Genomic DNA, 16,382 nt, shown 5'->3' with positions numbered 1-16,382 from the left:
GTAGTCAAAATACTCAAAAAAATTAAATCAGATCTGACTTTCCAACTTCGTCTTCTGCATACCGAACCACATTCCTTTTATATAAACAATAGTAAAAGCCAGAATGTTTGCATCAAACAAACACAGAAATGGCTATTTACATTTGTGAGTGCAGCGAGAAAGCTAAACATATTTCTATTGTATGCGTTCCTTCCATTCTGTCTGGTCTGTCCAACTGGAATGTGTGTCGACTACAAAGTTGAATTTACACCATGAAAGGAAGGTGATTCGTCTTAGAAGCGGGGGTGGGGGGAACCCCACGTCAAGGAGAGAAGTTCATTTCTATGAAAAGAACAGCTATCTGCCCCTTTTTACAAGTCTGCACCCAAGCTTATACAGTACCGTATATATGATTTGATACAAGTTTAGAAAAAAAAAAAAAAAAGAGGCTCATTATGATCGAGTTCTTCTGGGATTCCCTCTTCACACACACCAGCAGGTTCTTCAGAACATGATTACAGGCGCATTAGATTAAAGCAGCTTTCAGGTAGTATCTAATTAGAGTGTTATTCTAAGAACACAATTAGGTTAATTGCAGTATTGTTTTATTATAGAGAAGACAGGAGCACACAGACTTGGTGTTTACCCTGAGCCCAGTCAACATGGCGATGCCTCATATGTATATTTATATATATATGTTTTTCTTTTCATTTGGACGAGAGAGAGCACTGGATGAGAAGGGAGAAGATCTGACTTCCATTCCTGACTCTGACACCCTACATTTATATGAACTTTCACCACGTAGGGACCCAGGCACTTGCAAAAAGAGGAGACTGAGCTAAATGACTGGCAGGTTCTTTCGAATCCTTTCTGTTACGTAACCAAGTGGTTTAAGAGACCGTAATAACAGCGAAGCTACAACTTGTTAACAAGAAGTGATCGAACGTTAGCGGGGGACTACTACGTGACGAATGAAGGTGTGCCACCGAACGTGAGGTTGGCTTAGAAGACGGACACATGGCCTTCCCTTGGGACTGACGGCGTGCTGCATGCTCCGTCATATTTACAGTGCCCGGCTTGGAGCAGAGGACAGATTTCTGTAACAAGTCAGGTAGTATGGATTTCATAGCTACTGCCTCTGATCACCCAGAATGTACCGGTGCTAAGAGGCTGCGCCTGTGTTATTTCTTCTCTCTGGTACACGTTTCACGGTCTCCTTTTTTCGGAGGACGACCCTGGGCCGGGAGGTCAAGTCACTTGCACAGAGTCACGTGGCTGCTTGTCACCGGAGCTGGGATTTTCGGCCAGGCCTGCCTGCCCCTTGTCCTCTCCATCCATGCTAGAAAGTTGCCCTTCCTCACCTCCCCCGGGGGCTTGCCCTGCTGATAGAAAAACCCCCTGAAAACGGTCAGCCATGCACAGAGTACCAGGTAGAGTCATGACAGAGAACGCACGAGGCGGGACTCTGGAAACTTCCGAGCCTCTTTCGACTTTTCTTCGGTATTTCTGGTAACTGCAAAGCCTCATGAAAGTCGCTAACCTTTCTTCTCCCCTCCTCCACTAACGGACTGTCAGGAAGCATCAGTTTCAGAAAATCTTCTTTGGACAGAACATGTTGAGTTTCTGCAACAGCATCCCCCACCACGGTCTGGTGCTGCGTTGCCGTGGACAGGATCTCCATCTCACCATACAGCCTGTTGCACAGAAACAAAGCAGAGGGGAAGTTAAGAGGAGGGAGGGGTCAGCCCATTTGTAAAACGCGTGTAGCCCGAAGGATTAAAATCCGCCGATTCCACCACCACCTACTCATACGCGCGATTCTTAATTATGGAGTCAGGTCACTGCCGCGTTTGCTCCAGACCCCCATGTCATTTTACACGTGTGAAATGAGCTCAGCTCTAAAGGTAGATTTCTGAATAATTCAGAATCAAGTCAGGTCCCTGAAGCCCCGGATGGGGAAAAAAAATATAGCCTTTTTTTTTTTTTTTAAGGCCGTGCTTTTTCTTTTCCCAATCTGTCAGAAAACACACTTTCAATAATTCATCAGAGATTATCATATGTCCTTTGCAGGAACACCTCCTTGCGTTTCTCAGAAAACTCGAGAGAACCCTCCTCTCGCAGGTAGACAACCGCGCTGCCCCATCTCACCCGGGTGACACAGAGAGAGGCACCCGAGGGAGCCTGAAATTTAAGAGTAATCGATTCAGGCGTGTGCCAAGCACGTTTTATTATTGGCAATTCCGCAAGGCCGTTTGGATAAATAAGGCAGCTGTCTCCCTTAATTATCAGGATGTAAAAATGTATTTACGAACAACAAAAGACTGTCTAGCGGAATTACTGTTTTCAGCTCTTTTCCAGGGAGAAAACCAGGGACTCGATTTTTAAAAGTTTACTCTGGAAATTCAATCCGAGGAAGCGAACATTCCGGAGGACACAGTGAATCATCAGTGGCTGTACTGTCAGCAGTGAACGGTCCTTGCCACATGACCTGAAATGCAACGTTCTAGGAATCCATGGCCCAGGGCCACAGGGCGACAGACCTGTCTGTTATTGTCATGTGTCACTGAGATGACTATTTGAGAGGCGAGGCCATCTTGTCACAGTCCGACAGCTCACTGGGAAATTACCAGAGTAAGGAACTCACGCGGACGTGCTCAAAATTAACAGCGATTATCTGGAAGTCTCTCTGGCTTTCGCTTTGTTGCTGAGGTAGGTCAGGTTGGGTCAAGGAGGGTTCCACAATGTGATGTTAAAGAGGTAACTGGAAACTTCAGAGTTTTATCTTTTGTGTACAACGGGACATTGACGTTCTCTAATCCTTTGTGGCACAAACGCACCGGACTTGGCCCATCCGTTTCAAAGCATCTTTCGGCGATAAGATGGGATGCTGTTTCTGCCGTCTGCAGGTGTTCTAGATTCATTGCTTCCACATTACAGTGTGTTCCCTTGTTTTAGGAGCACTCGACTTAGCTGGACAAGTCCTGGGGTGCCTGCCGCGCCCCCCCCCCCCCCCACACACACACAGGACGGGAATGACACAGCACGCAGAGATCCGGCCCGGGTTCAAATCCCAGCACTAGCCTCGTGTGATGCGGGGAAGTAAAGCTTTGTCGCCCACATGCCCAGACCTCCTCCTCACGATGCTCCTGACTCTGCCCTTCTTTTACTGAGAGTCCGTGCCTTCAAACCTGTGTGTTCAAATGCACAAACTCTGGGGGGGCTCGGGAGAGCAAAATGTCCAAATGGGCACCTGTCATCCTTCCCTGACTCTTAAAGAGAGCCCTCAAACAGTGCTTTCACACAGAACTCAGAAGGCTCCGGATGAATTTGTGTGAGGCGCTCAGGAGACGTATCAATAGGCAGAAATAGTTAGAAATCTGCATTTATGGGGGCGCCTGACTGGCTCAGTCCGTAGAGCAGGTGACTCTTGATCTTAGGGTTGTGAGTTCAAACCTCACGCCGGGTACGGAGCCTACTTAAAAAAAAAAAGAAAAAGGAAAGAGAAATCTGCATTTGTGGGCACAAAGTGTGGCTATCACTATTGAATTCCTTTCTAAATACCTCATTTGCAATTATTGACATGATGGGTTTTGTGTGTTTTTTTTTTTAAACAAAAAGACTCCATGTTCAATTTCAGCCCTAAAATGATTTTTAGTTTAGAGAGCAGTAGCAGGCTCTCCATATTTAAAAAGCGGGATCATTTTTTTCCGGGAAAAAAGTGGTGCCAGTTCATCAACCAAGCTGAAGACGTAAAAGAGCTCTGTGGAAATCAGGGCAGCCCCCCACGCGCCCTCCACACGTGACGATGCTGCAGGCACAATGGCTTCACAGTTTAGTGCATGGGAGTTTCTTTTTTCTTAAGGCTGTCCTTTTATTTTTTTTTATTTTTAAAAAATGCTTATTGATTTTGAGAGAGAGAGAGAGAGAGGGCATTCAAGTGAGATGAGTGGGGGAGAGGCAGAGAGCGAGGGAAAGAGAGAGACTCCCAAGCAGGCTCCGTGCGGTCAACCTAGAGCCTGATGTGGGGCTCGATCTCCCAAACTGCAAGATCATGACCCGAGCTGAAATCCAGAGTCGGATGCTCAACTGACTAAGCCACCCAGGCTCCCAATGGCTGTCCTTTTAAAAATAAGGAAACAGGCGTGCCTGAGCGGCTCAGTTGGTTCAGCGTCCGACTTTGGCTCAGGTCATGATCTTGCAGGTGTGGGTTCGAGCCCCGCGTCGGGCTCTGAGCGGACAGCTCGGAGCCAGGAGCCTGCTTCGGATTCTGTGTCTCCCTCTCTCTCTGCCCCTCTCCCGCTCATGCTCTATCTCTCTTTCTCTCTCTCAAAAATAAATAAAAAAACATTCAAAAAAATTTTAAAAAATAAAATAAAAAATACGCAAACAACGAAAATAGCTCTGACCATCCTTGTTTTGCGTTCTTGACATGTGATTTCTTTAACTTGTCTCTTCAGAGAGATATCAGAGCTTCCACAGGTGTTATAAAACGGATTATCGGCATCTTTTTTCTCTTTTTCAAGAGGCACCTCACGTCCCTCCCTACCTGACCCCACAAAACCAAACAACTGGAAGGGAAATCAAAGTCATGTTCAAATTGGGTAGAATACTTTCTCTCTGATGGTGTCACACAAGTTTAAGAAACACTCAGGGACACTGGGGGGGATTCGAATCGCCCTTGAACTTGTTTATTTACAGACTCTATCCTCACACCGTCAACTGCCCATGACCGTGACTTTTCTATTGCAGGCAGTTTTCTGGACAGAAGACCACAGAACAGGGATTTCTCTCACTTTTCAAACACGAAACTCAAGGAAAGAGAAGACTTTGAAAGAGAAACGTAAATGCCAACATTTAAGAAGATGTACAAGGATGTTTCTAGGTTATTCCTTCTTAGAAAATGTATTTCTGTCGAGGGGAAAAATGCATCCGCTTAGTCCGTCCCCAAAAGGTGTGTGAGGTTGGGTAGAGAAGAGCCACTGGCCACCTTACCCCTGACACTCGGTCACTTCGGGTTCCTCGGGCGGCGGGCTGCCCTCCGATTTCTTCCAGCCGATGACATACTTGCTCACTGCCCCTTGCCTGTGGTAGGGCTTGGACGCGGACCCGGGGACCTGTTGGGCGCTGCTGTGGGACACGATGTAGACTTTGGACGTATCCAGAGACCCACTATTTTTGGAACAGTGAGCGGAAGGGCTTCCTGAATGGTGTGAACCGCTGAGGAGAAGAGCAGACAAATGCTGCGATACAACCAGATTTCATCAGTGCCAGCACGCTGCTGGACTCAGCCGCTCCCCCTCCCCCGCCCCCCCCCCCCGCCCCGCCTCACTGTGCTCCCCCTCTCCCCCCCGGAACAAAATCGGGCCAAGCAGGCAGACGGGGCGGTCCTTCCACCGTGGGCCTGGTTGGGAGTGCCTGATTTTCCCAGCGCCGACGATGCTCACGTGCACACGGTAGGCCTGTGGCTGGAAGGATGTTAAAAACAATCAGAGGAAAATCAGATATAAACATAAGCAACATACTTAAAACCGATGCGCCGAAAGAGAGGAAACCCAAAAGAACGTGCTCAACGTCAAGTGCTGCCAGGGAAAATGCCGACGCAAACCACGACAAGTACGCGGCACGCGCCCCGCGCTGGCAGGAATGGGAGCGGCTGGTAAGGAGTGCCCGCCTGCCCGCCGTGAGAAGTGAGGCAGACGGTTTGGAAACCAGTCTGGGCACGACCCGTAAAGGTGTGCACCTGTGTGGCACACGACCCAGCAATTCCGCTCCTGAGCGTGCGCCCTGGATAAACCCCTGCACATGTGCAACAGGTACCCATGGCGATAGGCGGACTGATCGTCACAGGTCCCCGATTCCCCCCACCTGGATCGTCAGTAGCGAAACGGACGGCCAGTCGATGAACAAGAATGGATAAAGGGAAGACTCTGTGAACAAATGAACTGAGGTTGCCAACACCTTGGGTGAACCTCACAGACGTCACGTAGAAAAAGCAGCAAGCCACAAAGAATACGTCGCACGGTTCCATGTTTTTTTTTTTAATTTTTTTTAACGTTTATTTATTTTTGAGACAGAGAGAGACAGAGCATGAACAGGGGAGGGGCAGAGAGAGAGGGAGACACAGAATCGGAAGCAGGCTCCAGGCTCTGAGCTGTCAGCCTAGAGCCCGACGTGGGGCTCGAACTCACGGACCGTGAGATCGTGACCTGAGCCGAAGTCGGCCGCTTAACCGACTGAGCCCCACAGGCGCCCCCGGTTCCATGTTTAAATAAAGTTTACAAACAGGCAAACGGGACAAAGTTGCTCAGGAACGCAGGTATTCAGTTTGGAAAACAGTGAGGAGAGGCGAGGGGAGGGGGACAAGGAAAGCGGGCTAGAGGCTCCCTCCAGGGAGAAGAGAAGGGCATGGGAGTGGGTTCTGACACCGCAAGGCCAACTCCGCATCTGGGGGTCATATGCGCGTTTGCTGCGCGATCACGTGACCCAACAACAAACTAGGACTGAAATGAGGAATCCCTAAATCACAACAAAAATTGTTTGAAGTCAGCAGTCGAACTACTAAGGCCAGAGGGACTCCCTGCTGACAGTATAACCCGCCCATAGAAATAGAAAAGCCTACAGATCTTTTTTAATTCAGGAAGAACTGACAACAGAAAGTTTCGTGACAAATGACAAACTGCAGTGATAGTGCCAGAATTCAGAAAGCAAGGAGGGCTTCACTTTCGGGAAAGTTGACACGCCAGGGCCCTCTGAGGACCCCGGGGCCGGACTGGCTGTGTCTTCATGCTAACTCCCGGGTGAGACCCGGGGAGGCTTTCTGAACCTCAGTTTTCTCATCTGTGAAAGGGGCTGTAACAGGGCCTCCCCTCAAAGGACTGCTCCAAAGACCATGTTAATATTAGCGAAGCACTTACAACAATACATGCCACAGAGTAGGCATTACAAGAAGGTCAGTTTTTGTTAGTGATGCACGCAAACGAGTTGTCCATAAGTAGGAGTACTTGCTATTCAAAGAGTTTACCGTAGGGCTCCCTGGGTGGCAGGCTTTCTGGTAGGATGAAATATTAACCTTATTCCGAAACCCGATGAGCGCTACCTTTCGGAAAACCCTGTGTATAGAGTTAAGTATCCTACAAGGTAGGAAGTAAAAGAAAAAAATCAAAATGAGGAATGGTTATTAAAATGGGCTTTTTATAAACGTTCAAAAGGAAAGAGGGTAACAAAATAAACCAACTCACTTTGGAGGGTTTACGTGTTGGAGGCACTGTGGTATATGAAAAATTAAAAAACAAATAAAACAGGGGCGCCTGGGTGGCTCAGTCAGTTAAGCGTCTGACTTCGGCTCAGGTCATGATCTCGTGGGTCACAAGTTCGAGCCCCGCGTCGGGCTCTGTGCCGACAGCTCAGAGCCTGGAGCCTGCTTCGGATTCTGTGTCCCCCTCTCTCTGTCTGCCCCCCCCCACCCGTGCTTGCACTCTCTCTCTCTCAAAAATAAATGAACATTTAAAAAAACACAAAGAAAATGCCTCATTTACTACTATGAAGTAACTTAGCTACGGGGTTGGGTCTGGTGTTCCTTAGTGTGGCTCAAAACTCCTTCAATCTGGGCTCTAAATCATGGACTCTGGGGGAAGATGTGTCACTGCCTTCCCATGCCCCGAGCTACCCAAGGAAGAAGCAAGGAGCACTGAGAAAGGGAGCTTTGAACTCTTTCCATTTACCGGGTATACACCCGGGGATACGCTCCCAACATATGGGGTCTGTAGATGGAGGCCTGGAGATTTCCACCTAAGCTGCGAATTTTGAGAAACTTCAGATCGACGGATAAGGTATACAAATAGTAGAAACACATCCCTATATCCTTCACCTACATTCACTGTTACTATCTTACTACATATATCCCTCTCTGAACCATTTGAGAATTGGTGGCAAACTCTCTATCATACTCCTATATTTTAGAAAATTTTGTTAATGTTTATTTTTGAAGGAGAGAGAGACAGAGTGTAAGTGGAGGAGGGGCAGAGAGAGAGAGAGAGAGACAGAATCTGAAGCAGGCTCTAGGCTCTGAGCTGTCAGCATAGAGACCAACGCGGGGCTCGAACTCACGACCCGTGAGATCATGACCTGAGCCGAAGTCAGACGCTTAACCGACTGAGCCACCCAGGCACCCCACCAATATAAAATATTTAAACACTAAACTCTAAGAGCAAATTCACCAAATCGATTTGATGAGCAACATGGCAAATATCTATGCTTAGCAGCAGTGACATCATTATCAAAGTTTTCTCTGAAATGGGTAAATATTCTAGAATGTTGGCAGTAAGCTTTTCATGAATCCTTGCCTTCTAGACTAAAGTTCTTATTTTAGAGTTTCACCCGCCAGATTCCCATCACTGCTACTAAGAGAAGGGTATGAATAATGATATACAAGGGATGCTATGAGCCATTCTGCAGGAGAATCCAGAACATGAAATTATTATTATTTTTTTGCAGTTGACTTATTTCACTTTGCAGAACCTTGGTTGGGCTGATACAAATCCTGCTTTGTGTTCTGAGCTCTTACCTAAGCGCCTTCCCCTGGCAGAAAAAAACGGGTTTGCTGAACCAAAGGTCTGAGCAGCAGAGAAAGCAGGCTGCAACCCCTGGGGTCCCATCTTGGATGACCTCTGCACACCCCTCCCCCCACCTGTTTTTGTCCTGCGCCACGGAAGCTTGTCTTAAAGAGTTTGAAGTCCTCTGTCTCCCTCCGCACAGTCCTGCGATCCTACCACACACACAACTCTGTGCTTCTTTCCTCCCGGACGTCTGCTGGGAAGTTAAGTGTGTGAGCGCTGGCGGGGGGAGGGTGTGGCGGTCGTGCAAAAAAGCAGAACTAGAGTATTAAGTGCGTGCCACGCACTGATCGGGCCTCCTGAAACTGGGAACTGGGAGCAGCCGATCCCAGGTGCGCCCTACTTCTCTAGCAGAAATCCCCAGTGGGTTTATGAACTCAATCGGTAAGGGGTTACCCAGCCCTCCTCGTCTCCCACGTATTCCAAGGCCTACCCTGTGCAAAGCAGTGCAGCGGGTGCTGTGGATACCAAGTGAACGAGGCAGGCCAAGTGCCTTCTGGCCTCCAAACAGGACGCTCCGGTGAGGGGAGGCAGAGCTAAGTTCTTATGCGGGGGGATGCATAATAGGCCCAAACCATTTCAGCTCTGGGTGAGGGCTAAAAAGAAAGTAAAACACGGGATGGGGTACAGAGGGCATGGGGGCCGGGCTGTGATCTTCGCCAGGTGCTCAGCCCTGGTGTCAGCCCCTGCCCAGGTTTATTCTGCTCTTTCTCCTACGTGGGCTGCTCCCAGTCGTAGCCCAGACCGCCGGGCACTGGGCCTCAGCTCCCAGCCCAAAGAGAACCAGAGGAGAAAGTAGGGGGCTGGTGATTTCATCACCACAGACACACAGGCCCTTTAGGGTTTGCAGAATCGGACAGAGATCTTACTGAGCAAAATTCCTTTTCCTTCCACCCTCGGAGACTTTAAATCTCATTTTAAATATTCGAAACGTGAAATATCAGGGCGCCTGGGTGACTCCTGTCAGTTAAGCGTCCCACTGGCTCAGGTCAGGACCTCACAGTTCTGAGTTCGAGCCCCGCGTCGGGCTCTGTGCTGACGGCTCAGAGCCTGCAGCCTGCTTTGGATTCTGTGTCTCCCTCTCTCTCTCGCTCTCTCAAAAATAAACATTAAAATAAATAAGGAAGTGTAAAATATTGATATATTTAATACAAAATTCAAAAACAAAATATATATTTCACATATACATAAAATAACATTTAAAATTTTTAAATATTTTGAATATTTTAAAACCGTCAAAATATTTTAAATCTGATTTTCTCTAGTTCTTCTGCACAGGTCAGAGGACAGACAGGAGGAAGTATTCAAAAGATTCAATTTGCTGACTAAATTTCCTACTGAGCAAAAGCCTACAGTGTAAGTTGAAACGTGGCCTCAGAGTCACCGTCAGCGAAGGACCTCGAGAAAAACCCAGTCAGGTGGGAACGGCTCCTAGTCCCTCAACATATATCATTTCCACAACAGCTGTGGACGCACTCAGTTTAAAGAGGTAGAAAAAAAGGCAAATCCATCAGAAATTCAATCTTGCACTCTCATATACTTTCTAATAGCCTAACCCACTAAATTAACGGATGGTTCAGGTATTCAGCAAAATCTCCTTCAAATCCTATAAATATCCCTACCTCTATTTACAAATGAAGGTGCTCTGAGAAGCAGGTTCCACAGAAATTTTCCTTAATAGTACAACACAGTTCCATCTGCGATGCCAATTACATTTGTCTAACAAGGTATCGCGAAGTCAGCCGTGTCACAAGTCTCGTCAGCTCTGAACGAGACATTAGAAGCGGGTGGAATCCCGAGATGATTTCTGTAAGTATGGCCGATTTTCAACTGTCCCTGAAATTAGGATAGGAATAATGCAGGTAACCGAAGTCACTGCTAATACTCCTATATTATTTATTTATTCCTAAACATATTTTAAGTCAAATTAGTAAAGAGAACTGGTAAACAGTGGTAAGAATGTCTATCTTGAAAACAATCTCCGCATCCTACGCTCCATCTGCCTCCGTAGAAGACGGGAGTATGGGGTAGATGGACAGTTAGAGGACTCCCCTGCCTGGCATCTGCCCCCTTCTACTGGTGTAACAATACCCCGATTTCTTCCGGGGAAGCAGCTGTCTTCACCACCTCTCAGCCGCCTCCTGCCTCAGACAATGGTGCCCCCTACCAGGGTGGTGAAAGCCAAGGGAATGTGAGGAGATACTTGGGGGTGGGGGGGGAGAGTTTCTGCTGAAACTAGACAAGAACCACACTTTCTTCCTGTGGACAAAAGAGCGTGAGCTCGGGGGGCCTACAGGCGACACGGCCAAATTCAGCCAAGAGGATCCCCCCACCATGATTTCGGGGCCTATCACGTCAAGCCTAATGATGGGGGCAGTCCAGTCTTGGGTGGTTATCAAGCGAGCTGTAGCAGCACCTTGACGGTTCTGGACTTTTCTGTTACATGAGCCACAATACTGCCTTTGTTGTGTGAACCGATTAGTGGGGGGGGGGGGGGGGGGGGTCTTCTTTGACTTGTAACATAAACGCCCTCGAGTGACACACGCGGTAAGTAAGACACCGAGGAAGGTGTTAGCCACAGGACAATAAACGCGGGACCGCAGCAGTGAGTATGTGCGCACACGCGCAAGTTTGACGTAAAGAATTTTCCACGACTTCCGGGGGAGACAGCCGAGATGCTCTGCACGCTGGCACTGAGAACGTGACCACGGCTACTCCTGTTTGTGCCCACTGACTGCGTGTGGGGCTGTCCAACGTGGCTCCCAGCTGAGACTCCGTGAGGTCCCCATCCCCTGGCGGTGGCTGTGTGACAAAGGGAGAAGGTCTGGCGGGAGACTGGGGGGAGGGGGAGGGCAGCAGTGGCCTTGAGAAAGGCTCTGGGGCAAGTCCCACAGTAGCTGGGAGCCGGGTTAGGAAGCCTCGCAGGCAAGAGGGAAATGAGGGTAGCCGGTGTGGTTAAAGTCTGTCCACAGCCACCTCTGAACAAATGGATTTCTCCATCTAGTCTCTGAAGGCAGAAATCAGACTAGATGGGTTTTTGAAATGTACAGACATACGTCTCTCACACATACACGCGCACACACACACACACACAGGAGTTTAAAACCACTCGTAACCGTGTGTTAAACATCTACACCTCAGAAAAGCATCCTGTTAAATGCAGCTAGTCTTCGTTTTAAAAAACCGAACCAATCATCTGAACGAACTTTCGGACCTCGGGTCCCCCCTTGCGGTAAAGGGGACTCCGGGACACAGCTCAGCGGGCACGGCCTCCATCTAAGGGAGCTGCGCACAGCCCCCCGAATTACCGTGCGCTGCAGCCTGAGGGCCGCCTCGCTTGCCACCGCTTCTCCTAAAAGCTTAGGAACAAGCCGAACTGGGAGAGAGGTCAGTGCCTACGGGAGCGAGCAACCGCGCTGTGCAGCCTTCTCTCCGATTCAAAGAGAAGGGTAGCGACACCCCACGCGAGTGACTTCCCGGGGTGCGCATTTCACGGTCGGACCTGAGACGTGAGCCTTTCCTCTGAAGTCACACGGCCGGGCACGCAGGGGGCCGGCCCACGCCCTTCCCATCCCGGGGCCCCTCCCCGCCCCCAGCAGGACCGGGCGGGCCCCCGCCGGTGCCGGCCAGTGGTGCAGGGGCACTGACCTGGAGTGAGACGAGATCTCGCTGAGGTCGCCCACGCTGCCGTCGGCCGCGCTGCCGGCCGGCGCGTAGCCGTGCACCGCGTACATCTTGGCCGCCTCGCCGTCAGGCCCCGGGAGGTCGGCCGGGTCGCCCCACTGTTCGGCGCGGCTGTGGATCACGGCCCTGCCGCCCGCCAGGTGCACGGGGCCCAGGACGGCGGCCGGCATGCAGGGGGCCGTGTCGATGCCACTGTCCGTGGAGGCCCCTTTGATGTAGGTGAGCCCCAGCAGCTCCGGGTCCATCAGGTCCCCGGACCCAAAGTGCTTGTCGTCGCTGTTGCTGGACGTGTTGCTGGACAGCGTGTTGCTGCTGGAGTGACTGGAGCAACTTTTGTCTCCAATCTGGAGAAGAGAGAGAAACGGAGGGGCGTCAGACAGACCCCAGACTCTGCTTCCTTGTGAAACTTCTTCTCGCCCAGACTCACAGAGCTACAGGCCAGAGGATCCCCCCGGGACCCTTTTGACGCGCCCCGCCACGTGAGATGATGAATGGCAGAACTCACTTTTATGGGTTTTTGTTATTGTTTTTTTAGAATTCACTTTTTTTTTTTTATTTAAAAAAAAAATTTTTTTAATCTTTATTATTTATTTTTGAGAGAGAGAGAGAGATAGAGTCTGAGCAGGGGAGGAGCAGAGAGAAAGGGAGACACAGAATCGGAAGCAGGCTCCAGGCTGGTAGCACTGAGCCCGATGTGGAGCTTAAACCCACGAACCGTGAGATCGTGACCCGAGCTGAAGTCGGGTGCTTAACCGGCTGAACCACCCAGGCACCCCTAGAATTCACTTTTTAAAACTCTCCTGGTTTTATGCACAAGTCCCAGACTCCTAATCCGGCTCATAACTCATCTTAAGTTAAATGGGAATCTCCTCAAGCCTTTGTTCGATTCTTCGTGCGTGAAGCATGAAAGTGTTGCCGCGGTGTCACCAACCGGAAAATAATCAACAAACGTTACACAAACCGGGGAGGCGCATGGAAAATTAGCACAAAGAGGGGAGCAGTCTTTTACCAAGAAAGCTCTCCTGTGACAAATTGCAGTGCCAGCCCCGGGTTCGGGCACAAGACCCGGGTTTGAATCACAGCGGTGGGATGGTGTCCAGTCACCTAGCCCCTCCCTGTGCTCACAATACTGAGCTCCGATGATTAATGCGTGGGCCCAGTGAGATAATGCACGGCCGCACGCTGCCACCGCGAAGCGCAATCTAATACAAGTGACTTCTCTGAGGGAGCCGGAGTCACCGTATGCCCCCGGTGCTAATGAGAAGGGGCTCTCCTTGCAGTCTCTGCAAGACACAAAGCAAAGAGAGCATCTGACTCAGGGAATCATACCGACTGGCTTCTCTTCAGAGCCTGGGAAAACGGACAAGGCCTGAAGCGGGAGCCAAGGGCTGGGATCATGAGGCCAAGTCATGTCCTGATCTACCTTAAAGTGGTTTGGCCTTTTCTCCTTCCTGCCGTCCGTCAGATCCTTAAGCACACCCCCGTGACCTTTTTAGCACACACTGCCGTTCTCACGTCTACTCCTACCCCTGCCTTCCTAAAGGGGTCTTACACCACCGTCAGAGATTTGTCAAGGTGGAATTCAACGGCTACTGTGAGGCTGGCTCAAGACAAGGCCCTGACATCGCTAAGGGAAGGACGGGCCCATGGGTTCCCCGGGCACTCGGCTGTAGAGCTCGCCAGTGACTCCTGAACAAAGAGGGAAAAAGCAGCTCAGGTCAGGAAATGATAAAATTTCTTCACCTGCGAGCTCTCAAAATTAAGCTAGTTTCAAATGTTGGCTTTTTTTTGGCCAACGGCCAACAGGTCACGTTTTCGCATGTGACAGGAAGTTCTGCCTCACTGAGCTACGGCCGCCTGAATGGAACGGCATGTGCTAATGCATGGAACGGCATGTGCCAATGCCCGGGAGCCCATGCCGGGCGCTCTGGAGCACTACCTGTCAGTCCTCGCTGCTGACCGCTAGTCAGCGGCCACGAGTAGTACCGTGAATCATTACGCGGCCAGTATGGGCAGGGTATGCTGCTTTGCACTTTCTGGCACCGCCCACAAGGGCGTAAACCGTTGACCATAAAAACAGGACTGTGGTTTAGTAACCGCGATGCCGGATGTCACGGATCGGAAGGCTGGAGGACATAGTCTTGGCTTTGCCAGTAATTTCCCGTGTGGCCTTTCTCTGAGGTTCTTTAGAAATCAACGAGGGAAAAGAAAATGTAACTTATGTATAGATTTGTCTTGACCTCGCCTCCAAGAGACCTGGGAGGTAGACGACCTGCGACCGAGTCCCCGGATTCTCACGCGACGTGTGGGGAGATGCATGAGGCCGGCCACGTGAGAGGGGCGTTTACGGACGAAGGACTTACGTGGGAAAGCTTGTTGGGGGAGTCTTTGCAACTTGAATCTTTCTGCAGGGCTCTTTCCTTATAGGAACTCAGGACTTTGGAGGGTGGGCCATGCCATTTGGTTTCTATCGCATAAAGAGAGAAGAAGAGGAGAATATCTGGTTTTTAGTGTTAACGAGACAGCAAAGCCACACAGAAGCCGAACAAAATGGTGTGGAGACAACGAGCGGGACTGTGGTTCTAGACCCTTCTGGTCTCCCCAACGGATACACCCCCAGGGTGGGCGGGACCACCACCAGAAGGTCAATGTTCCGTTGCCACAGGCACCACAAGCACAACCACCCAGGACGAGGTGCCCCGTGGCGTCGGAAGACCCCGCCGACCACACGGGCTTGCTCCCACGACAGTGCTCACCCAGTGGGCGGAGCCAACGGACGAACGAACAAGTAAACAAGCGACAGGAGGAAGGAGGGAAGGGGGTTGAAGAGCACAGAGGAAGGCCAGTTTACCAGCCGGCTTTCTCATTACCCAGATGCCTGCTTCCTTCCAGCACCTCCTCCCGCTCCCTGGCTCCTTCACACTCCAAAGGGCCCGCGCCCTGGTGCTCGAGCAGCAGGGGAGACTGGCACCTGCAAAGACCACAGAGCTGAGTGGCCGGCCGGCCGGGCATCCGCGGACACATCCCCTGGGGGTGCTGCTCCGGAATGGGGGCGTGGGGGGGAGCCCTCAGCAGAAGTCGTGTGCTGGCCCGGCCCTGCCAGGAGTGCTTCAAGCGGCTGTAATCGGGGACCCTGTGGTGTCACTGCCGGCTCAACAGAGGCACCTGGATGACAGCCATTTACAGACACGAAAGGGCTGCCCATGCCAGGAGGTGGGAGGGCTGGCCAGGGTCAGAAAACCTGTCCCCAGTAAGCCAAGGAGGAGCTCACTGCTTCTGTTTCGTTTTGTTCCGCTTTCCTTCCTGCTGAGAATACATGGAACCGATATTTCTTTATATTAATGTTTTTAAGGGCAAGAAAGTAAGACTGTTTCACTCTAGACTACATCTCTGGACTCTGTGGTATGAAAACCCCAAAGAGGGCAACATAATTCTACAAAAGAAATGAAGGACGGGAAACTTCTTCCTGTTACAAAACGATTCTTACTTACAGAATCTGGTTACAAACATCGACTGCTAAGCCTAAACCAAAGGGATCCAGGGAGAGACATTTCCCTCTGCTTCTGTGAGAGCAGTAACGAAGTTGCTGTTCCCCCAGCAAGACCCTTCTCGACCCTTCTCTGCCCTGGCGGTTCTCTCCTCTCCAGACTCAACTGCAAAACAGTACGTGGCATGGGGCGCCTGGGTGGCTCAGTCGGTCGAGCGCCCGACGTCGGCTCAGGTCGTGATCTCACGGCTCGTGGGTTCGAGCCCCGTGTCAGGCTCTGTGCTGACAGCTCAGAGCCTGGAGCCTGCTTCGGATTCTGTGCCTCCCTCTCTCTCTGCCCCTAACCCACTCGCATTCTGTCTCTCTCTCTCTCTTAAAAATAAATAAACATTAAAAAAAATAAAATAAATAAAACAAAAAAAGCCAGTACGTGCAAAAAGATGCTGTCAGGAACACCACCCTCACCCTTTTCGTCCCTGACTTTGCTGGATGTTTCTCCTGGGTTTCTGTATCTGTCAGTTCAGCAGACCTCGGGCATCCTTGGGCTCGACCTGACCTGCCGGCTCTTGGACACCACACACACACACACACACACACACACACACACACGGACCGGGGAC

At 50.5% G+C, this 16,382-nt stretch overlaps 1 protein-coding gene across 4 annotated transcripts in view; it reads right to left on the bottom strand.

Moving 5' to 3' along the window:
- Window positions 1-16,382, bottom strand: part of SIPA1L2 (signal induced proliferation associated 1 like 2) — a 107,948-nt gene that overhangs the window by 24,276 nt on the left and 67,290 nt on the right. For all 4 annotated transcript variants that reach the window (XM_049644997.1, XM_049644998.1, XM_049644999.1 and 1 more), the window contains exons 11-15: window positions 15,146-15,246; window positions 14,639-14,742; window positions 12,240-12,619; window positions 4,972-5,196; window positions 1,520-1,673 (exon numbers count right to left, since the gene is read on the bottom strand). In XM_049644997.1, coding sequence (XP_049500954.1) covers window positions 1,520-1,673; window positions 4,972-5,196; window positions 12,240-12,619; window positions 14,639-14,742; window positions 15,146-15,246 — 964 coding nt within the window. The remainder of the gene's footprint in view (window positions 1-1,519; window positions 1,674-4,971; window positions 5,197-12,239; window positions 12,620-14,638; window positions 14,743-15,145; window positions 15,247-16,382) is intronic.

The sequence above is a fragment of the Panthera uncia genome, chromosome D2 (assembly GCF_023721935.1).
Source record: "Panthera uncia isolate 11264 chromosome D2, Puncia_PCG_1.0, whole genome shotgun sequence".
Taxonomy (NCBI): Eukaryota; Metazoa; Chordata; class Mammalia; order Carnivora; family Felidae; genus Panthera; species Panthera uncia.
This window is presented reverse-complemented; position numbering and strand designations above follow the sequence as displayed.